The sequence below is a fragment of the Fistularia commersonii genome, chromosome 22 (assembly GCF_037954325.1).
Source record: "Fistularia commersonii isolate RoL2024-O1a breed Wild chromosome 22, RoL_Fcom_v1.0, whole genome shotgun sequence".
NCBI lineage: Eukaryota > Metazoa > Chordata > Actinopteri > Syngnathiformes > Fistulariidae > Fistularia > Fistularia commersonii.
In genome coordinates this window covers 13,864,689-13,888,169 of record NC_141305.1, presented here as the reverse complement: position 1 = coordinate 13,888,169, position 23,481 = coordinate 13,864,689, and the positions used below count along the sequence as shown (strand labels likewise).

General features: G+C 41.7%; 1 protein-coding gene across 1 annotated transcript in view; it reads left to right on the top strand.

Moving 5' to 3' along the window:
* LOC147221770 (uncharacterized) overlaps positions 1-12,235 on the top strand; it is a 32,068-nt gene extending 19,833 nt beyond the window's left edge. The window contains exons 7-13 of the mRNA XM_086169225.1: positions 1,675-1,760; positions 2,877-2,970; positions 3,065-3,108; positions 3,212-3,464; positions 8,574-8,651; positions 10,732-10,878; positions 12,210-12,235. Coding sequence (XP_086025351.1) covers positions 1,675-1,760; positions 2,877-2,970; positions 3,065-3,108; positions 3,212-3,464; positions 8,574-8,651; positions 10,732-10,878; positions 12,210-12,235 — 728 coding nt within the window. The remainder of the gene's footprint in view (positions 1-1,674; positions 1,761-2,876; positions 2,971-3,064; positions 3,109-3,211; positions 3,465-8,573; positions 8,652-10,731; positions 10,879-12,209) is intronic.
* The last annotated feature ends 11,246 nt before the right edge of the window (positions 12,236-23,481 follow it).

The window sequence follows — 23,481 nt, the reverse complement described above, 5'->3', positions numbered from 1 at the left end:
AATCGGTTCTATGCAGTGAGGCCATCATGGATGAACCATGAGCAGTGGGCTGCCAGGGGAGCACTGAGGGCTTCAGTGTCTTGCTCAGCAACACTCAGCAATTTTTTCATTTAAGTTTGCAAAATTGTAGATTGTATGACTAAAATTGTTGACCTCCAGATTGTTCATATTTAAATACACATCCACATCGATGTCATTCTGTGGATTTTAATGAGACGCAGATTGCACTAACTATTAGCAGAATAATAAGAGCACAAAAAATGTTGTTATTGTCAGTTAACGGTTGCACTACGCCGTATAGACACCCTAGATTTGGCCAATTACAGTTTCCACACAAGAAAGCTTGAAAACAAATGTGATAGTGCTCTCTGGTGGTCAAATGTAACAGCCACAGTCTACGAATCACCGCAACAACACTGCTTAGCTATAATAATAATAATTTGTCCTTTATTAATCTTTCGTGGAGAAATCGGTTCTCTGCATTGAAGCCGTCATGGATGAGCCATGAGCAGTAGGTTGCAGGGGAGCGGTGAGGGCTTCAGTGTGTTGCTCAACAACACTTAGAGGAGGAGCCGGGAATCCAACCACGAATGTTTGCTTTCCATAATGAGTTTCCAGTCCCTTTTTCCCCTTCTGAGGAAGAAAATGAGATGAGATGAGATGAGATGAGATGAGATGAGATGAGATGAGATGAGATGAGATGAGATGAGATGAGATGAGATGAGATGAGATGAGATGAGATGAGATGAGATGAGAACAACTTCATTAATCCCGAAGGACATTGTTGTGCCAAAAACAAGACAGTAGGCTCGCTCAAAGCCGTCAATTTCTGTCCTTGAGTAGCTTCTTATATCGCACAAAGGTGTGTTTGTGCTGTTTCCAGCCCATTCGCATGGTATTTTATAAGGTGTGTAGAATTCGGACCCTTAATGTCGATTAGTGAGCCCCCAATCCTCTACAAAGTGTGTTTGTTGTCAGAAGGTTGCAATTCTGCACCTAGACGTGTTACAACCACTGGCCATAAATAAAAGGAAAACATATGATTCTGAAAATAGTCTATGCGGTGATGTTACAAAATAGGAGTTGCAGTCCACAGCAATCGAAATCTGAATGCTTCCTTGTAAAATCACTTCCCTAAACACTCTGCTGTGAAACACAACAACAAAAAGAAAGAAAATGACCAAGATGACTGAGAACCCCCCAAGACGAAAAAGAACTCTGATACGGTGAAGCTTATTGCACAAAAATGACAGGATAAGGTATAGGAAGGAACCGATGACAGCTGATCTGCAGAACTGAAAATGAAGGGTAAACTCACAAGACGAGAAACCAAACATTAGTGACACACCAGAGAAAATTTAACAGAAATGGTGGAATGGTGGAAGTTGTGAAAAGGCTTTTCAGTAAACATACAACACAGGAAATTAGAAATATAAATCTGTGTGGATTGTATGAAAGGACTCAATGCAGCAAAATCTTAAAGTTGAGATAAGTAACAAATTTAGTGCTTCTGGAAAAGCAAAGAAAAATGTGTAACTTTTGCCAGAAAATGTCTAGCTGTCACTCAACCACCAGGGATCAACACACAAGGGATCAATCCAATCCTTTGTTCCAAGGGTCGACCCTGGAATAAACTCATCCTCACCTTCTACCTAACTCTGGTCCACTTTCCAGAGGTGACAGATGAGAGGAGAAGCCGCCTACTACAGGGGGGCTCGTCCCAGCGCCCTCACCCACTGGAGCAGACGGAGATATGCTCTGTGACACACACAAACACAAAGTGCGCACTGAAACACCACTCCCATAGCTACTCTCTAATCCACAAGAGGTGTCTGTATATAGAAGCAAAACCCATTGTTCACCATCAATCCAAGCTTAACGCCCCAACCTGTTTAGCGGTTCTGCAGACTGCACCCGAAGATCTTTGAGACGCCAACCCTCTCTTGTCGCGCTCATAAGCCAGCGGACGAAAGCATCATTGAAAATAGACCATCCGTCCCTGAAACTACACGTCACTGATCAAGTCGGTCTAACAGGGTAGTTTTAGTGTCTGGGCAAGCACGAGCCATCAATCAGTGATTTGTGGGTGTTGAAATTGCTTTTTTCCTATCGTGCCTTGGGCCATCACTGTATTCCCATGCCGTTGTTAAACTTTCTAACTTAGCGACGTTGCTGCTTTTCCAATTCTCTGCTTCCTTTTTCTTTCCTAGTAACCCATTCAGTCCTTTGGTCCTTCATCAAGGCCGCCATTTCGTTGTTGTTTTTTTTCTGAGTCCTTTAACACGCACTTTGGGTTGTTAAATAAATGTTATGATCATTCAAAGGGGGAGTTTCCTGGAAGTTTCTGTGTGCATTATGACAAGAATGTGTGACAGGGTCAGTGCTCAAATTTACACCTTATTCATCGAACATGTTAAATTAGACAAAAGCTTTTTCCTTCAACTGTATTCCGCTATTCAGTTATTATCTTCCAGCTTTGCTGGCGGTGCCCCAAGCTAAGGTAAATATCAATACTGAATTAATGATATTCTGATAAACTCATAATCATCATTAATAATTATTGGTTATTACTAATGACAAATTCCAGCTCCATTCGTTGCACGACAAATAGTACCCTGTGTGAGGCTAGAGTGGAACAGTGCACAACAACCACCATGTAACTTGGAAGGCATGAACTTAAAAACCAAGACCCGCCCCGAAGGCTACTGTCTGTCATTCTCAAAGTCAGACCTTTTACAAAATGTGCGTCTTTTGTTCATAATGAGAGGTTGCGCGGTTGCATACATTGTACAGGGCTGGTACAGACAGGGCTGGTATAGAAAAAACAAAGCACAGGCTCACTGGATTTTTTACTGTGCTTTTTACTGCTGCTGCAGGTGGAGTATTTAGCGACGCCCACTTCAGGAATACAAATAGCAGTGGTAGAAAGGAACTGTATCTTTGTAGGAAATACCTGCACCTCTGAACCAGGTAAGAGCTGGAAACTAATGCTCTCTCTTACATCTATGACAATGAGTTTGATCATGAATCGTCTATAACCATTTGTTTCTTTTTTTTTCTATAGCTTTGCCCTTTTGTCAGCCCACAGAACTGCAGGCAAAATGTCAGGTTAGTGTTTTGTATGTTGAGTGACTGTCTTTCCACAAAAAATGACAAGTAGCAGAGAAAATTAGTCATTCATGCCAAACAGTGACATTGGTAAAACCAGCAGGGGGGGAAAGATAAGAGCTTATCAGTTGCCCATATGTTTACAGATTCAAGCTTTCAACAGGAGTTTCTGAAAACACACAACGACTACAGGGCACAACATGGAGCCCCGCCAATGACCCTCAACAGTGAGATGAGTGAAACGGCTCAGAAGTGGGCCGATTACCTGCAACAGCTTGGGAAAAATAACCACAGCGACACAACAGATGGGGAGAATATCTATCACAAGCAGCGCTCAGTCCCCCTTTCACTGACAGGTGGATCTCACTTCTTCAACACCAAATATGTCAACAACAGCATTTTCAGTTGAAAATGCTGGTGGTCAGTACAATGCTGGTACAGTCGCTCCTCGATATAATTGGAAATCCTATGTCATGATTGCATAAAACATAGCCATTCATTAATCCACCTTTTTACATGAGATATATTTCCATGAAGAAATCAAGGCTATCTTTTCATTTTGTTGGGTATCAATGAAGTTAGCTTGATTTTATTCTGGGCATTTATTTCCCATTTATTGGACAGTTTTAGTTGAAGTTGGTTCAAGATGAATTTATCCAGATAGGATTATTTTAATAAATATTGTTGAGGACTTAACCCTCTTATTATGTTAAGGGTCAATTTGACCCATTGAGTCAATAGGTGAAATGGGTCAAATTGACCCTTAACATAATAAGAGGGTTAATAGGACATGTACGCTAACTATGACACAGTGGTTGCGGTGTGCTGTAGGGGTAACAGAGAACTAATGTTAAGCTACCTTCACATCTACTGTCATATATGTAAACAAGTCAGGAGAACTGTCATCACTATGCACTATAACCACTTCACAGAGAACATCAAATAGCTTTTACGCAATGATTATTTGACCTTTAATACATTGAAGACTTCTTCGATATACATTTGTTTTGTTTTTTGTTGCCAAATCTTCTGATGAACGGCACACATGACACATTCATGTGCTGCAAAGTATTTGTTGCATCATTTTTCAAGTTGTTGGGCAAACCTGTTTGGTGCATAATTAGAATTAACCCTAACCCTAACCCTAACCCTAACCCTAACTCTGGTGTTGTCATATGCATTGCTGTTATTTGTTTTGCTTCTTTGTTTGCTTTGCCTTTGTTGCTGGTTTGGTATGTTACAAATTTAGGCTATAATTATAAGGCTATACTTTATTTCAGATGAGAAATGCAACCTCTGGCCGGTGTCTCCCCGAGCCAGCCTCACGGGGGCATGGTGCAGTGTCTCCCTGAGCCGGTCCCAAGCCCGGATAAATGCAGAGGGTTGCGTAGGAAGGGCACCTGGCATAAAACTTTTACCACTATTTTATCACCATTTATGCCAAAACCTTCATGACAGAATCCTACTTCAACACTTTGCAGCACAGTGCTTGCTGGTGAATTAGGCAGATGACTTGTGATGCTAACAAGCTTTGACCAGTCCAGTTTCAACTCTTCCGTGGTTTGGCATACTTTGCCAAAAATATTCTCCCCTGTCATAGTCCCTTTGAGACTCTGGAGGGCTGCCAGATCCTCGGACATTTCAAAGTTTACGCTAACTCTACAAATAAAAATTAGCAGCTGCGCTGTTTCCTGCACATGCGTGCTCTCATCCAGTGCTATTGAAAAAAAGTCCAAGTCTTTCGTCTTCTGCTGCAGCTGAGCATATACATTACCTAATTTCTTTAATCCGTCTTGTGATTGTAGTCGCCGACAGACTCACAACATTAAAGACGTCTTTCTTCTTGGGACACACCTCCTCCGCGACAGCATTCAAACATTTCTTGACAAATCTTCCATCGGTGAAAGGTTTATCGGTGCTTGCTATCAGTTGGGCAACCTGAAAGCTCGCTCAAACAAAGGACTGTTTCAGCTGAGCTTAGAGTACAAATGTACTCTGCTGAGCACTTCCTACTCTGCACTTCTTACCTTTGAGAGCTTGTCTGCTCACATTTTGCCTTGCAAGCTATCATACTTATCTTTGTGACAGGATTCATGGTGTTAGAGCAGATTGTATTCTTTGAACAGCCGCTGTCTCTTGACAGATAAGACAAACAGCCTTTTCCATGACTTGAACAAAAAAGTTATCGTTTGTCCACTGCAGGTTCAATATCCTGCATTCTGAATCTATTTTTTCTCTTACCTAATCTTTTAGCCATTATTCCGTATTATTTGCTCCCTGGCACTCCCTGTATGCTATTTTTGACAGATGCTTTTACTCTGCTGTTATGTGCTGAATTATTTCAGGGGCACATTTACAAAGCCTGCAGCTTGTCTGGTATGGTAGTTTGTGTTCAAGGCTTACTCCTGTAATGCCATGATCAAGGTTTCTTTGAGTTCAGCCTTTTTCAGGCACTGTTTTCCTGGTCACTCAGCAGGTTGTCTTTGAGGTGCGTCTTCCAATGTACACCTGGAAGTGTGCTATTTTCTTCTGGATAGTGGCTTGACGTCTACATTCATTCATTCATTCTTTCATTCAATGTCTTCCTGAGCCGGTCCCAAGCCCAGATAAATGCAGAGGGTTTCATTGGGAATGGCCTCTGGCGTGAAACTTTTGCCAAAACCAAACATGCGAATCAGACCTAATAATCTCATATCAGATTGTTGGGGCCGGGGTTAATAAGGACCGCCATTGGTACCTACAGGGTCCATTGGTACCTACAGGGTACCAATGGAAACTGGGCTATCTTAGGTCAAAGAAGGATAGAAGGAAGGCATGTCCGGAAGAAGAGAGAGAAGAGGAAAGGAAAGAACCTGGGACTGAGAGTGGGGACTTTGAATATTGGAACTAAGAAAGGAAAAGGTAGAGAGTTGGTTGACATGATGCAGGGAAGGAAGGTGGATATACTGTGTACCCAGGAAACCAGGTGGAAAGGTAGTAAAGCCAGAAGCTTAGGAGGAGGCTTTATGTTGTTCGATCATGGTACTGAAAAGAAGAAAAATGGGGTGGGAATTATCTTGAAGACGGAGTTTGTTAGGAACATTCTGGAGGTGAAAAGAGTGTCACGTAGACTTATTAGTCTATAATTGGAAATTGAAGGTGTGATGCTCAATGTTGTTAGTGGCTATGCTCCACAGGTAGGATGTGAATTTGAGGAGAAAGAGAGGTTCTGGAATGAGTTAGATGAAGGGATGCAGAATATCCCCAGAAATGAGAGACTGGTAATTGGTGCAGACTTCAATGGACATGTTGGGGAAAGCAATACAGAGGATGAAGAAGTTACGGACAGATTTGGTATACAGGAAAGGAAATTCAGAGGGACAGATGGACCTTGAGTAGATTTTGCAAAAAGGATGGAAATGGCTGTAGTGGACACCTTTTTCCAGAAAAAAACAGGAACATAGGGTAACTTATAAGAGCAGAGGTAGGAGCATGCAGGCAGACTACATCTTGTATAGATAAGAGAACTTGAAAGAGATCAGTGACTGTAAAGTAGTTTTAGGTGAGAGTGTAGCCAGACAGCATAGGATGGTGGTTTGTAGGATGACTCTGGTGACAAGGAAGATCAAGAGGACAAAGGCAGAGAAGGGGACAGGTAGGAGAGTACTTGGTGTATCATCTGGAAAGTAGATAAGGAGACTTGGTGGTGGAATGAGGAAGTGTAAGAGTATATACAGAGAAAGTGGTAAACAAATAAGAGGTGGGATACTGAGAGGACTGAAGAGAACAGACAGGAGTACAGCGGGATACAATGTAAGGTAAAAATAGAGATAGCAAAGGCAAAACAAATGGTGTACGATGACCTGTATGCTCGGTTGGATAGTAAGGAGGGTGAGAATGATCTATAAAGGTTGGCGAAACAGAGATAATGATGGAAAGGATGTACAACAGGTCCAGGTGATTAAGGATAGAGAGGGAAATGTATTGACAGATGCTAGAAGAGTAGTGGGAAGATGGGAAGAGTACTTTTAAGAGCTTGTGAATGAGGAAAATGAAAGAGAGGAAAGGGTAGAAGAGGTGACTATTGTAGACCCCAAAGTAACAGAGATTCGTAAATGCGAAGTGAGGAAGACACTGAAGAGGATGAAGAGTGAAAAGGCAGTTGGTCTCGTTTATTCAACAGGATCTTAGAGAGTAATAAGATGCCTGAACAATGGAGACAAAGTGTGATGGTGCCCATTTTTAAGAATAAGGGGGATGTAAAGAATTGCGGCAACTGCAGAAGGATAAAGTTGATGAGCCATAAAATGAAGTTATGGGAAAGAGTAGTGGAAACTAGACTGAGAGCAGAAGTCAGCATTTGTGAACGGCAGTATGGCTTCACATGCCTAGAAAGAATACTACAGGTGCAGTATAGAGAAGTACTGAGAAGGCCAGAGGGAGCTGCATTGTGTTTTTGTAGAGCTAGAAAAAGCATATGACAGGGTGCCAAGAGAGGAGCTCTGGTATTGTATGAAGAAGTCTGGAGTGGCAGAGAAGTATGTTAGCCTGGTGCAGGACATGTATGCTAGCTCTGAGACAGTGGTACGGGTAGCAGAGAAATTCATGGTGGAGGTGGGACTCCATCAGGGATCAGCTCTGATTCCTCTCTTGTTTGCAGTGGTGATAGACAGGCTAACAGATGAGGTTAGACGGGAATCTCCATGGACCATGATGTTTCCAGATGACATTGTGATCTGAAGCCAGAAGAAGAAGAAGAAGAAGAAGAAGAAGAACTTATTTCAGATAAGAACGTTATTTGTTGGGTGATGCAGCTTTGGCCTCAGAGCTTGAAGGACACTGGTTCCATTCTGACAGGGGACTTCTCTGTGTGGAGTTCTGCATGGGTTTTTTTGCCAGTTTCCCACACAGTCCAAAAACATACAGCATGTTAGTTGGGAAAAATTGCCCAGATGTGCAAATGACAGAATGAGTGGTTACCTGTCTCTTTATGTGGCCTTACAATTGACTGACGACCACTCCAGGGTGTTCCCTGCCTCGAGCAATGGCAGCTGGGATAAGCTCTAGCACAGGCCTGGCCAACCTGTGGCTCCTGAGCCGCATGGGGCTCTTATGTCATGTCGACTTTTGTGTTTGTGTGTTTTTTACTTGTGCAATCACGTGCCGCTCCAGTGTTCTCCGCGCACAGCAAAAAAAACACACAAATACAAGAATCGACATGAACGTAAGAGCCGCATGTGGCTTGGGAGCCACAGGTTGGCCAGGCCTGCTCTAGCATCAAAGGTGACTCAGTAGGATAAGCAGTAGACAATGGCTGGATGGATGTTATTTGTTGTTTCCTTTAGTCTGTCTTCTATTTCCAATTTAAGTGCTTCTCAAAATATTCTCCCAGTATTTTTCTTCCACATAGTAAACACATACTTTTGGCATTTTCAATTCCCCTGCATCTCCCTGATAAACAGTGGCATTTATTTCTGTCTGTTTAGGAAAAGAAGTTGTAGATTCCTGGTATAGCGAGGCTAAGGATTATAAGTGGAGCAGCCCTGGATTCAATGTCAACACAGGTAAAACCCCCAAGACAAATGTGTGCCCACAAGCCTTGGAGAGAAGCCATCATTTACAACCATTCACCATCCAACCATTATGTTTTCTTCTCTTTCCAGGTACTCCCTTCAGTTGTTGCCACAGCGAGTCAACCTCTTCCATCTAATCTCTATTCTCTCGATCCTCCTCTCTCACACAAACTAACTTCATGTCCTCTTCCATTACGTCCAAAAATGTTCTCTTTGGTCTTCCCCCAGGCCTCATGCTTGACATATCCAACCTTAGCATTCTTCTACCAAAATATTCACTATTTAAATAACAAACAAATAAACCCAGTCTGGGGGACCTTGTCTCCAAAGCATCTAACTTGCCCTACTACCTCCAGCTCTGCTTCCTGTCTAAACCATACAGCATCACTAGTCTCACCACTTGAATAACTTTCCTTTCATTTTGGCTCATCACATATTACCTACTTACTATTTTCTCCAACTGTTCCAACCTTGAAAGTACTTCACCATTTTTCCACACTCTCCATTGCTCTGGACTGTTGACCTGGAGTTTTTAAAAAAATTCAACCCTCTTTATCTCCATCTCCTGTAGCCTCACTTTTCCATTTGGGTACTTCTCATTCTCACACATTATTCTGCCTTGCTGCAAATAACCTTCATGCCTCTCCTTTCTGGAGCATACCTCCACCTATCAAGATTATCCACCACCTGCTTTCCGTTCTCACCACAGATCACAATGCCATCTGCAAACATCATGGTCCATAGAGATGCCTGTCTAACCTCATCTCTTAGCCTGTCCATCAGCACAACATGGCAAACAAGAAGGGTCTCAGAGCTGATCTCTGGTGTAGTCCCACCTTCCTCTTGTACTTCTCTGTCACTCTTGCAGCCCACCTCATCGTTTCACAGTTTGGATCCATGTCCTGCACCAATCTGACATGCTTCTCTGCCACTCCAGACCTCCTCATACAGTACCAGAGTTCCTCTGGCAAATACTGTGGTACTCTTTCTGGGCATGAAGCCATATAGTTGCTTACAAATGCTTACTTCAGTCAACCAATACTAATCTTCTTCCTCTCCTTTCAGCTTTTCCCTTCAGGGGTTTCCACAGAGAATTCACCTACTCTATCTAACATTGAAGCTCTCTTTGGCCTACTCTGTACTTCTCTATTAGCATTCTCAACCCAAATACTGCCTCTGTAGTACTCTGTCTACGCATGAAGCCATACTGCTGTTCACAAATGCTGACTTCTGCTCTCCGTCAAGTTCCCACCACTCCTTCCCTACTCTTTTACACTTCTATATTCTACACTACTCTTTCTAACCTCATTGTATGGTTCATTAATTTTATCCCTTGATAGTTGCTGCAGTTCTAAACATCCCCCTTATTCTTAGAAATGGGCACCATCACACCATCACACTCCATTCTCCAAGCATCTTCTCACACTTTAAGATCTTGTTGAATAATCTACTCAGAAACTCTCCCACTGCCTCTCCTAAACACTTCCACACCTCCACAGGTTTATTATCAGGACCAACTGCCTTTCCACTCTTCATCCTCTTCAATGCATTCCTCACTTCACTTTTACTAATCTCTGCTACTTTGGGGTCTACAATAGTCACCTCTTCTACCCTTGCCTCTCTTTCATTTTCTTCATTCATCAGCTCTTCAAAGTACTCTCCGCGTCTTCTGATCCCTCTTCTAGCATCTTTCAATACATTTCCCTCTCTAACCGTAATCATCCGGATACTTTCCATTTTTATCTCTCTGCTGGGACAACCTTTATAAATCATTCTCTCCTTCCTTACTTTCAAACCGAGCATAGAAGTCATTGTATGCCCTTTGTTTTGCCTTTTCTACCTCTACATTTTTGGCACCTTGCTACCTCTACCTTTTGGCAAAAGTTTTACGTCGGATGCCCATCCTGACGCAAACCTCTACATTTATCCGGGTTCAGGGAGACACCAGCCCGTGCTGCCCTGATGCTGCATTTGTCAACAATTACCAATTGACTGATCTCAAAATTTGTGTAAATATATATCTCTTCTCAACAGCACATAGTGATTCTACCTCATGAATGTTTTTCTCCAGGTCATTTTACTCAGGTTGTTTGGAAGGACAGCACTGAACTGGGAGTGGGCATGGCCACCGATGGCAGAGTGGTCTACGTGGTCGGGCAGTACCGACCAAGGGGCAACATTACCAATGACGGATGCTTTGAAAGAAATGTAGTGGCAGGTAATATTTTACTTTTATATTTATGTATTTTGTCTGAGTAGCAGCACTTGGATTGTACCCTTATTTTGCTCTGGTTTATTGCAACTTTGTTATCAGTAAAATTCCTTTTTTTACAATTATTTCTGGCCTACTTTTCTGTCCACTGTTTTCTACAGTTAAGTAGCTTTAAAAAAAACACCAAAAAGCCTAATTTAAAAAAAATGAAAGCAGGAAGCCAAAAAACATAATATACAGTATGTCTTTCCTCCAGCAAAATTCCAGGGAGAAGGAACAAAACCTTGGTAGCTCTAACAAAGGTTTATAAAGCAATTTGGCAGAATAAAAGTACAATTTCAGCTGGGTTTAACCTTGACTTTTCCTGCTTCTCCATTGGCAGATTTGCTTATATTGAAATATTAGACTATTTTCTGTCTATCCTGCCCTTCATAACATTTCTCGTGATAATGGAGAAGTGACTGGATCATCTGCAAAACTTTTCCTTTACCGCTCCTGCCTTAGCCACGACTTTCTGTTCTGTAGATGGATCTATGGCTTCAGGTTTAGAAATGTGGTTTACGTATGTCCACAGGCCCATGTCTGTGAACAAACCCAAGATTTAATTCCTCTATTAACTTGCAGCGGCATGGCATTAATTTTAGGCCATAATGACGGACTTGCTTTCCCATTTCCTGTCAGTTGATGAGCAAATATATGGATCACAACTGGAGGTAGTTCACAACCTATCCCAACATGTGCAATGAATTTTCCGATCCTTTTCAATTGTCTATGGACAAGCAGGTTTTGGTTTGTCTGACTTGAAACATCTCAGTCTGAAAGCATTTTTCTTACAGTCTTGATATTTTCTTTTCTGGTCCTGAAATCAACCCTATATATTATACAATCTCTTACTTTAGCCCTACGGTTTAATAACATATTAATTGTTAAGGCTCTGTTTTTAATTAATGCTACACCCGACTCATTGGTTGACATACACAAAGCTTCACTTGCACAATTTTTGAGACTTTTAACAGACAATAATAATGTGGGTTAAACTTCCAATAGGGCTTACCTGCTATTCCAATTTCTTCTGTTAATAAGCTTGGCAAAGTTCACTCCACATATACATCGAAACTAAAGATGGACCCATATATAGCATTCCTTTTTCTTGACCAATCACTGTGTAGAACTTTTCCCTTACAATAACTCATTAAACTGGTTACTTCCATGAAATCTGAACCAAGCACCCTCTTCAATCTGTCTTTTTTTTCTTGTCCCTCTTTTTTATTAATAGTAATGATTCCACTGGTTCTTCTGTGTAAAAGAGTTCTAACTGTGTCTCATATGTGAAAAAGTGTTTGTTAGCTATTGCTCCCACTAGACACAGGATGAAAACTGAAAAGAGCTTTTGTGGCTCATGCACAAAATGAAAAATAAGAAAAATAATACACTCTAAAATTAACTTGGGCGAATTGATTTAACCTAACGTGTGAAAGTACATTATAGTTTAGAGTACTTTAGTTAACTTCAGTTTACTTAATTTAATATGCATCCTTCCATCCAGTCTGCCACCTTGACAATAGAAGCACTGAACAAGGCCCATTCGGACTCAAAGTCTCCCGCCTCCCTCGGGACTTGGTTGTAGTTCTGCTGGAGGTGGGAGTTGAAACTCCTTCTGACAGGAGACTCTGCCAGACATTCCCAGCAGACCATCACATTACGTTTGGGTCTACCAAGTCTAACCGGAATTCTCCCCCACCATCGGAGCCAGCTCACCACCAGGTGGTGATCAGTTGACAGCTCCGCCCCTCTCTTCACCCAAGTATCCAGTGCATGCAGACACGAGCCCAAAATACGACCACAGGGTCGATCAAAGAACTGTGGCCTAAGATGTGTTGGTGCCAAGTGCATATATGCACATCTTTGTGCTTGAACATGGTATTCATTATGGACAATTCATGACGAGCACAGAAGTCTAATAACTCGGGTTCAGATCAGGGGGCCATTTGTCCCAATCAATATGCCTACCCTGCGCCTCTCACTCTGGGCAACTCCAGAATGAAAAAGGAATCCAGCCCCTCTTGAGAGGCCTGGTTCCAGACCCAACACTTTGCATTGGGGTGAGTCCAATATATCTAGCCCCCGACAACATTGCTCCCAAGATCGCTGGGACACACGAACCTCTCTACCACGCTAAGGTGGCAGCGCACAGAGGGGTCAATTTAATATCCAACTCCAAATAACATTTTAGTGTATGTAGCATTTGAGTAAATTATAAGTATGTAACTATAAGTAATTATAAGTAAATTATAGTTATCCACATTGTTTCCTTGTGAAAGTAATTGAAAATATTACCACAGAGTTACAGCACATGACACACAGCACACAGCAAAATGATGATACATATCACATAGGGTTTGTTTAGAACAATATGGAGAATTTTAGCGGAACAAAAAACATAATTCTTATGATAATGTCACGTGACTTCCAATCAAATACTTTAGAAAATAATATTTTACTACCAACAGCAACAACTAAAGCACTTCTGGGTTGCTGCATTCAAGAAAAAATAATGTTTCGGATAAACCACACTCTATTCTTCATCAAGTGGAGACCTTGCACAACAGCTTTGCACATAACTTGAGATCTGTGGCCTCTCAGATCATGAAAAAAAAAACTACTAAAAGCTTTTCTGTGGAGGTTCTGAGTCATCCAGGTCATGGTGAATTCTTGTCGAAATCTTCTTGTTGTTGCAACTGGACTTGAATTTCTTCCCTTGAAGACATTTCACCCCTCATCCGAGAGGCTTCTTCAGTTCTAACTTAGAAGAGGCTTTCAGATTAGCTAAAAACCTTGTTTTTTGTCGTTTGAGTTTGTACTGTCATTCTTTTACTACCTTCTTGTTTTACTACCCTGCCTCATTTTTAGCTTGGAACTTTTTATTTGTGTTTCTGACACTTCCATTTACTTTTTCATTTCTTTTAGTAAGAGGCCTTTCTTGATGTCTGCTCAAAAAAAGATGAAATATAAATAGTTACACAATTTGCATGTGTACTGTTTTATTTTTCAGCTGGTACACCGGCTAGCGGAGCAGGGAAGCCTTCCAGTGGAGGGACCGGAGAGACAGTCAGAGCCGGTGGGGGCAGTGACACAAACTGCTGCATATTACTTTAAAACACGTACAGCACTCCCCTTTACACTTACATGTCAATAAAAAAAAGCACTGAATTAAACACTCATGTAAAGTTGTTTTTTGTAAAGCGAATGCTAAAGGGCGTGGCCTCTCACCCCACAGCACTATAGGCTGGGGGCGTGGTTTTGGTCAGGGGCATTATGGTCCGAGGAAGTTGACTGTCAGCTTTGTGTTTGTGTTAGAACTTGCCTTCGTCTCCACAATAATTTCAAATAATCAATTTGCATTTTATTGCAAGACATAACTATTGGATCACCTACAACCAGCAAGAATGGCAGCTCTCACAGACCAATAAGCTTTTCTTTAAGAAGCCCCCCCTGTTCTCCACTCATTACCTGTATTAACTGCACTGGTTTGAACTTCTTACCTGCACAAAAGACACCCGTCCACACACCCAATCAAACAAAATCCAACCTCTCCACAATAGCCAAGACCAGAGCTGTGGAAGAACATCAGGGATGAAATTTTGGGATGGGCTACAGGTCAAGAGGCAAGTAGCTTGGTGAGAAGGCAACAACTGTTATTAGAAAATGGAAGAAGTTCAAGATAACAGACAACCTCCCTTGGTCTGGGGCACCATGCAAGATCTCACCTCCTAGGACATCAATCTCAATGAGGAAGGTGAGGATCAGCTCAGAACTGCACTGCTGGACCTGGTACATGACCCGCAGAGAGCCAGAACCACAGTCTCAAAGAAAACCATGAGTAACACATTACGCTGTCATGGATTAAAATCCTGTGGCGCTCAAGCCAGCACGTGTCCAGGCCCGTCTCAACTGTGCCAACGACCATCTAGATGATCCAGAGGAGGAATTGAAGAAGGTCATGTGGTCTGATGAGACAATAATAGAGCTTTTTGGTCAAAAGGAGGAGGAAGAAAAAGGAAGCATGGAGGTGGAAAAATCATTCTTTGGGGATGCTTTTCTGCAGAGGGGACAGGATAACTGCACCTTATTGAGGAGAGGATGGATGGGGCCGTGTATCCCACAATCTCGCTAAACAACCACCTTCCCTCAGTAAAAGTCTTGAAGATGGGTCTCCCGGCATGACAATGACCCTAAACACACTGCCAGGGCAACTAAGGAGAGGATCCGTGAGAAGCATCTCAGGGTCCTACAGTGACCTTGCCAGTCTCCAAACCTGAACCAAGTAGAAAATCTTTGGAGGGAGCTGAAAGTCCATATTGCCAAGCAACTGGCCTGAAACCTGAAGGATCTGGAGAAGGTCTGCATGGAGGAGCGGGCCAGAATCCCTGCTACAGTGTGTGCTTTTGTGATTTTCTGGATTTTTGTTTTAGAGTCCGTCACTCATAGTTGAAGAGTACCTATGATAAAAATGACAGACCTCTACATGCTTTTCAAGTGGGAAAAGCTGAAATACCAGCAGTATATCAAATACTTGTTCTCCCCACTGTACATGTTAAGGATATTTCAAAGATTGCATGAAGATAATTCACACAGATACAGAACAAGAGGATAGTAAGTTGAGGTCAACTTAACATTCAAACTATATTAAGGAAAAAATGTAAAAGCCGTGATAGCTATCAAAAAAATCTGTCTGCATTAATTTATTTCTTTCAATATCTAAACTACTACTACTACTATCTGTAGAAAGTGTTGATATTAAATGACTTTATCTCTGATGTAGGATCTAAGGATGCAAATATGCAATTGCATTGGTCAAGGTTGTTTTAACATACATAAACACACAAATAAATACTATATATATATATATATATATATATATATATATATATATCATGCATACATCTATATATTAAAAAAGAGAAATCCAATCCTCCGACTTCTTGATCTCCACTCCCTGTAGCCTCACCACTTATTCACACATATATATTCTGTCTTGCTGCGACTAACCTTCATTCCTCTCCTTTCCAGCGCATACCTCCACCTCTCTAGATGTTCCTCAACCTGTTCTCTGCTCTCACTAAAGATCACAAAGTCATCTGCAAACATCATGGTCCGTGGAGATTCCTGTCTAACCTCATCTATCACATTCAAAAGCCCTGAATTCAAATGCCCGTCGTCTTTAGAAGACACAGTATGCCCTCTAGTGGCAGTAAATATGATTTCTTCTTCCTCTTCTTTCGGCTTTTCCCGTCAGGGGTCGCCACAGCGAATGTACTTTCTCCATCTAACCCTATTCTCTGTATCCTCCTCTCTCACACCAACTACCTTCATATCCTCTCTCACAATGTCCATATATTCTCTCTTTGGTCTTCCTCGAAACCTCTTGCCTGGCAGCTCCAAATCCAGCATCCGTCTACCAATGTATTCTCTATCCCTCCTCTGTACATGACCGAACCATCTCAGTCTGGCTTCTCTGATCTTCTCTCCAAAATATCTAACATGTGCTGTTCCTCTGATGGACTCATTCCTGATCCTATCATCCTGGTCACTCCCAAAGAGAACCTCAACATCACCTCTGCAACCTCTAGTTCTACCTCCTGTCTTTTCGTCATTGTAACAGTTTCTCGGCCATACATCATCGCTGGTCTCACCACTGTCAAGTGGGAACACCTTTCCATTCATTCTGGCCGATAGTCTTCTATCACATAGTACCCCCGACCCTTTTTTCCACCCATTCCAACCTGCTTGGACCTGTCTCTTCACCTCTTTTCCACACTCTTCGTTGCTCTTGACTGTTGACCCCAAATACCTGAAATCCTCCAGTCTCTTGATCTCCATTCCCTGTAGCTTCACCGTTCCACCCAAGTTCCTCTAATTCATACACATATATTCTGTCTTGCTGAGACTAACTCTCATTCCTCTCCTTTCCAGAACATACATCCACCTCTCTTGATGTCCGTCTAGCTGTTTCCTACTCTCACAACAGATCACAAAGTCATCTACAAACATCATAGTCCATAGAGATTCCTGTCTAACCCCATCTGTCAGCCTGTCTATCACCTTTGAGAACACCCCTATATAGTTGCCGCAATTCTGCACATCCCCTTTATTCTTAAAAATAGGCACCATAGTACTTCGTCTCCATTCTTCAGGGATCTTCTCACTCTCTAAGATCCTGTTGAATGATCGAGTCAGAAAATCTACCGCTGCCTCTCCTAGACACTTCCACAGCTCCACGGGTTTATCATCAGGACTACAATAAGCACCTCTTCTACCCTTGCCTCTCTTTCATTTTCCTCATTCATCAGCTCTTCAAAATACTCTTTCTATCTTCCAATCACTCTTCTAGCATCTGTCAATACATTTCCCTCTATATCCTCAATCACCCAGACCTGTTGTACAGCCTTTCCATCCTTATCTCTCTGTTTTGCCAACCTGTATAGATCATTCTCACCCTCCTCACTATCCAACCGAGCGTACCAGTCATTGTGCGCCATTTGTTTTGCGTTTGCTATCTTCACCTCACATTGTATCTCCCTGTACTCCTGTCTGTTCTCTTCAGTCCTCTCAGTATCCCACTTCTTCTTTGCTAACCGCTTTCTCTGGATACACTCCTGCACTTCCTCATTCCATCACCAAGTCTCCTTATCTACTTTCCTTCCAGATGACACACCAAGTACTCTTCTACCTGTCTCCCTGATAACACGAGCTGTTGTTGTCCAATCGCCTGGAAGCTCACCCTGACCACCCAGACCCTTTCTCAACTTCTCCCTGAAAACCATGCAACATTCCTCCCTTTTCACCTTCCACCATTTTGTCTTCTGCTCTGCCTTTGTCCTCTTGATCTTCCTTGTCACCAGTCATCCCACAAACCACCATCCTATGCTGTCTGGCTACGCTCTCACCTACAACTGCTTTGCAGTCATTGATCTCTTTCAGGTTACCTCGTCTATACAAGATGTAGTCTACCTGCGTGCTCCTACCTCTACTCTTATCAGTTACCCTATGTTCCTGTTTTTTCTCAAAAAAGGAGTTTACTACAGCCATTTCCATCCTTTTTGCAAAATCTACCACCATCTGTCCCTCTGCATTCCTATCCTGTAAACCAAATCTGCCCATCACGTCTTCATCCCCTCTATTGCTTTCACAAACATGTCCATTGAAGTCTGCACCAATGACCACTCTCTCATTTCTGGGAATATTCTGCATCACTTCATCGAGCTCATTCCAGAACTTCTCCTACTCTTCAAATTCACATCCTTCCTGCAGGGTATAGCCACTTACAACATTGAGCATCACACCTTCAATTTCCAGTTTTAGACTTATAAGTCTATCTGACATTCTTTTCACCTCCAGAACGTTCCTAACAAACTCCTCCTTCAAGATAACTTCTTCTCCATTTTTCTTCTTGTCAGTACCATAATAGTAGAACTTAAAGCCTGCTCCTAGGCTTCTAGCCTTACTACCTTTCCACCTGGTCTCCTGGACACACAGTATATCCACCTTCCTTCTCTGTATCATGTCGACCAACTCTCTACCTTTTCCATTCATACTCCCAATATTCAGAGTCCCCACTCTCAGTCCCAAGCGCTGTCCTTTCCTCCTCTCTCTCTGCTTCCAAGCACGCCCTCCTCCTCTTCTTGTTGTTCTTCGACCCACTGTAGCCCAATTTCCACAGGTACCCTGCAGGTCATCAGTCCCAATGGCGGTCGTTGTTAACCCAGTCCTCGACCGATCCGATATAATACGGTTATGGTTGACTCATATGTTTGGTTTTGGCAAAAGTTTTATGCCTGATGCCCTTCCTGACGCAACCCTCTGCATTTATCCGGGCTTGGGACCAGCTCAGGGAGACACTGCTCCGTGCCCCCCCAGGCAGGCTTGGGGAGACACGGGCCAGTGCCGCCCTGAGGCTGCATTTCTTATCTGAAATAAATGATTGCCTTATATTTATAGCCTACATTTATAACATACCAAACCAGCTACAAAGGCAAAGCGAACAAAGAAGCAAAACACATAAAAGCAATGCATATGACGACACCAGCATTTAACAAATATGAATTATAATGAATATAAATCCTTTGTTAAATGAGATTATTTACGTGACACATTTGATGTATCAGATGCATCCTAATGTGCTTTCTGTGGAAGTAAAAGTAAGAAAACATAATAGAATAGAGCAGAAAATTATAAGTTGAGAAAAATAGGGATCTTCATTAACATCTTTTAAATATATCTCAGGTAGAAAGATTCTTATGAACAAATGTCAATAAAAGATTGAACCTTACAAATAAAGAGTGACATTAAAAGAGTAATAGTAGGATTATAAAATTGTGTTTTATAACTGTAACTATTCCGGGACAGGATTCTCCACCAAATATGTTTCATATGCACACAATTAAAAACTATGGAATCCCAAAAAAAAGGGAAAGTAAAAGTGTAGGGGATATTCCTTTGTCACAGCAGCATACCAGTTATGATGTCAAAAAAAGGAAATAAATATGAATGTAAATATGAGTATAAATATAAAAATAAAGGCAGAAGACAGGATATAGCAAGCCAAAAAATCCCCGAATAAATAGACAGCAGATAAGTAGACAACAGATAACAACAACAACAACAACAACAGGGATGTCAATGGGCAACATCAAGGAACAGCGAGGGTGAAAAATACACAACTAGAACTAAACATCAATATAAAGAGAGTGACAAAAATAATTAGCAATGGATAAAATAAATAACAAAATAGGCAGGATGTGTGCGGGCTGGGACAAACAAGGAGAGACAGCAGAGTCATGACATGACGTGAGTGGGTGAGGTAGTGAGTGGGGAAGGTAAAATATATAGAAATGTGAAAGTAACCGGCCAAACGGGATATTAATGCAGACCAAATAAAATATGCATTTAGTTTCCTGAATAATTACTTATCGTTATAGATTCAATATGAACTATGAAATATCCTGAAGTATTTCCAAATCAATTCAACATTATTCCATTCATTTTCAAAATAAGAGGTGATCATGAGGGCAACAACAGTTTAAATGAATTCCACACTTCCCCAAAAACCCTGCTGTTTCCCAGCTCCTCATTTCTGCTGGCATCTCATTGTGGCGTATGAATTTTTATCTGCCCAAGGTTGCCAGAAACTGCAGTGGAACTCGAAGGCCATTTGACGGTCTTGATATATGAACATGATGTCATAATGGATGCAAAAATAAATAGTTGTGGATTGCTAAACAGAACATATCTTTAAATCCCATCTGAAAACTACCAGTGCCCTACTAAGAGCAGGCCGGCTCAATATAATGACCGTATGTAAGTATCATGGTACAGAAGTGTTTACTGTCCCTGTACAATGATCTTCTTGCTTTGCCATCCGCTTGGACTTCCCCTGGAACAGACCAATGGGCCGGCATACCTTGCTCTGGTGATGACTCTCTGTCTGTGCTGGCGTCAAATGGACTTCCTGCCTGGAGTGTCTGGGGAGCAGACACAGGCCGCCTCTTAAAGGCACATCACGCAGACAGAATTAACAGGACGAAGCAGCAGCCGAAATAGATCCGCAGTATGGCAGTTTTATTAAACACTAGAACAAATATCCACAAGGTCCTCTCGTTGCCTCTTAGTTGCTATTTTAACAATTCATTATGTAAAGGTATCCAAAAAGGGTGGCTATAAAGGATGAGGAGTTGAGATGGCAGCATGCAAAGGAGGTACATGAAAGGGAGACTGAAATATCTGTTTTGTTTTTCATTTTAGCACCATCACACATTGGGGCTCAAAGTGATTTACATTAAGACACGCAAAACTGGAAACGATGAGGCTACAGTGTAATGTATTGTTGGATATATTTGACAACATGAATCAGGACAGGATTTACGCATCGGGTGTAAAATGTATGAGATTGGCAGTAAATCAGCAGAAGATATGATTGATGGATGGATGGATGGATGGATGGATGGATGGATGGATGGATGGATGGATGGATGGATGGATGGATGGATGGATAGATAGATAGATAGATAGATAGATAGATAGATAGATAGGATGGATAAAAGGCTATTTTCCCACCAGAGCCACTGTAGTTTTCCTGCCTGCCTCACAATGTTGGATGAGGGTGTAACCTGCATTTTTTTGTGTTTGTGTATGAGTTTGAGTGAGAGAGAGAGAGAGAGAGAGAGAGAGAGAGAGAGAGAGAGAGAGAGAGAGAGAGAGAGAGAGAGAGAGAGAGAGAGAGAGAGATGACCATTCTGCAGCAGAATGTAGCTGAAAGGCGGTGAAGTGCGAGTCAGTAACATGATCTGTGTGAGTCAGTTTGACCCAGCAGACAGCTGTTCAGTGCTTACACCTGTCCCAGTGTCCCACCCATCTAACTCCAAACTGAGAGACGCTGGAAACTCCTTTCAGGAGCATTGTGTCCAGCTATGTATAACTTGGAAAATGTCAAATTAAGTATATCACCAAAACAATTGAAATCATGTGGAACACTTTATGACCTCCATTACTGCTTGTTTTATCCAAAAAAGACAGTTCTACAGTTGTCTGAAGAGGGGTATGGGGAAATGATGAGAGGATAGACATTTTAGTAGAGAAAAAGTAAAGGTAATTTATTTTACATGTAACACAAAACAATTATTCTCGCATTCATGACGCAAAAATTTGGCTATTCCTTGGACGCTCTCCGGAGATATGATAGACATTTTTGCCATAAGATGGTTTCAATGTTGGACCCATTACATCTTCAGAGATTGATAATGTAATGAAAAAAATATTATTTTTCAAATATGATGACTCACTTAACAACAATTAAAACAAAGCAAAAAGAAAGTACTGCATTATTTTCTTTGTCAAGAGGGAGAGAGAGACAGAGATAGAGAATACTAACTAAAAAGTACTGGATAAAGTATTCAAGTATGTTCTCTTTTTTATAATGTTCAAATAAATCCAAACCTTCATTAATGCCACATTTTATTCTGCGTTTGGATAGGAGTCCATCTAATTTGTCTTTGGAGCTAAATATAGTTCAAATAAACATAGTTTCCCAGCACAGTCTGCCTGTGGTTGACTATTGCCCCTTTTGTATGAGAATATAAACCATGAAAACTTATAACAGAAAAGGATAGTTCGTGAAAAAGGTGAGAAATTAGATTGATTAAAACTTAATATATTAGGCATAGAGACTGTTTTCGTGTCCGATTGTTTTTCCGCAAATTCTAGTATGACTCATGTCTTTGTCATTATGATGTTTTTGTTTCGTGTCTGGAGATAGAGAGAAGAATCTCCTTATTCTAGTATTTGCGTAATTCTTTTTTGAAATATCTCAGCAGTAATTGTGGTTTTCAAAGTCTCAGGGCGTGTCCGTCCCAACTAGCAGAGCATCTTCTCCACTGGTGTGATATTGATCTGCTGCTCGAGGCTGGGTGCCGAATGCTGCAGTGGCCTGACAGATGCTGAGTCATGAGACATGATGCTGCCTTTTACTGGATGGAAAAGCTTTATCATGGTGCATTAAAGTATCAAATAGCAACTGAACTGCTGCAATTGTCAGAAAGCATTCTGTGCACTATCTTTAAAAAGGGGGTGGTCAATTATTAATTTGCAATGGCAATGCAGGGTTCATAAATCAAACCGACCCAAATAACCATCAAAGTAGGTTTGGGACACTGCCACAGTTCGAGCTGCAAGGTTAGGTCAGGAAACTGACATTTTGAAGGAAATGTAATGAAATTCTTTTTCAAATGCAGAATGTAAGACAACTTTGTTTAACTTTCATTTCAATGCATGCCGGAGAATTCTATGGCTCCTGTAACCCAATCCAAACAGACTTCAGAGCAAAATTCATCGTAACAACCTGCGGTTAACATCCATACAACATTGAACTTTTAGGTCCTTTGTGAATTGGATCACTATGTGTAAACGCTTGCAGATAAGTGTATAGTTCAGGCCTAATGCAGACAGGTCTTGCGGATGACATGTCAGGATTGAAGTTCTTAGGAAGTCACTGAATGAGACCGACGGTGAGTGGGTGTGTGCGTAACAGTCACAGGTTTAAACTCTCAAGTGTCTCCTCTTCAGAGCCGATCAAAGCACAAAGCACCCTGAAGTGGCTCGCACTTCATCGCAGTTCACAGTTCAGTTACCTTCTCAGACACTGGTCAAAAACCCTCAAGAGATACAGTCACAGATAGGTTTCTTCGTGCAGTACAGGTGTCGGGCCGCTGCAGTCATATTGTAGTCAACTGCTAAAAAGACAATTGGCTAAGTGACAGATGGAACTATTTGAGAAATTACACGGCATGTCAGTCAGCAAAGTCAGCCTTTGGTATGTACACAATCTGTGTTTACAAAGACATATGTACTGCTAACAGGAGCATTGCATCACTACTCAGCCTTTGTTTTAGGCTAACATGGCTAAATTAGCTTTCTGTGCTCAGTTCAGTGTTTTGCTCGACAACACACAAGGAGGAGTTGGGAATCGAACCAGGAATATTCTTGTCCAAGGACAATCGCTCTTTCTTCTGACTGCCCACCCACAGTACCGTGAACAAATATATTTCTGAAAAACAA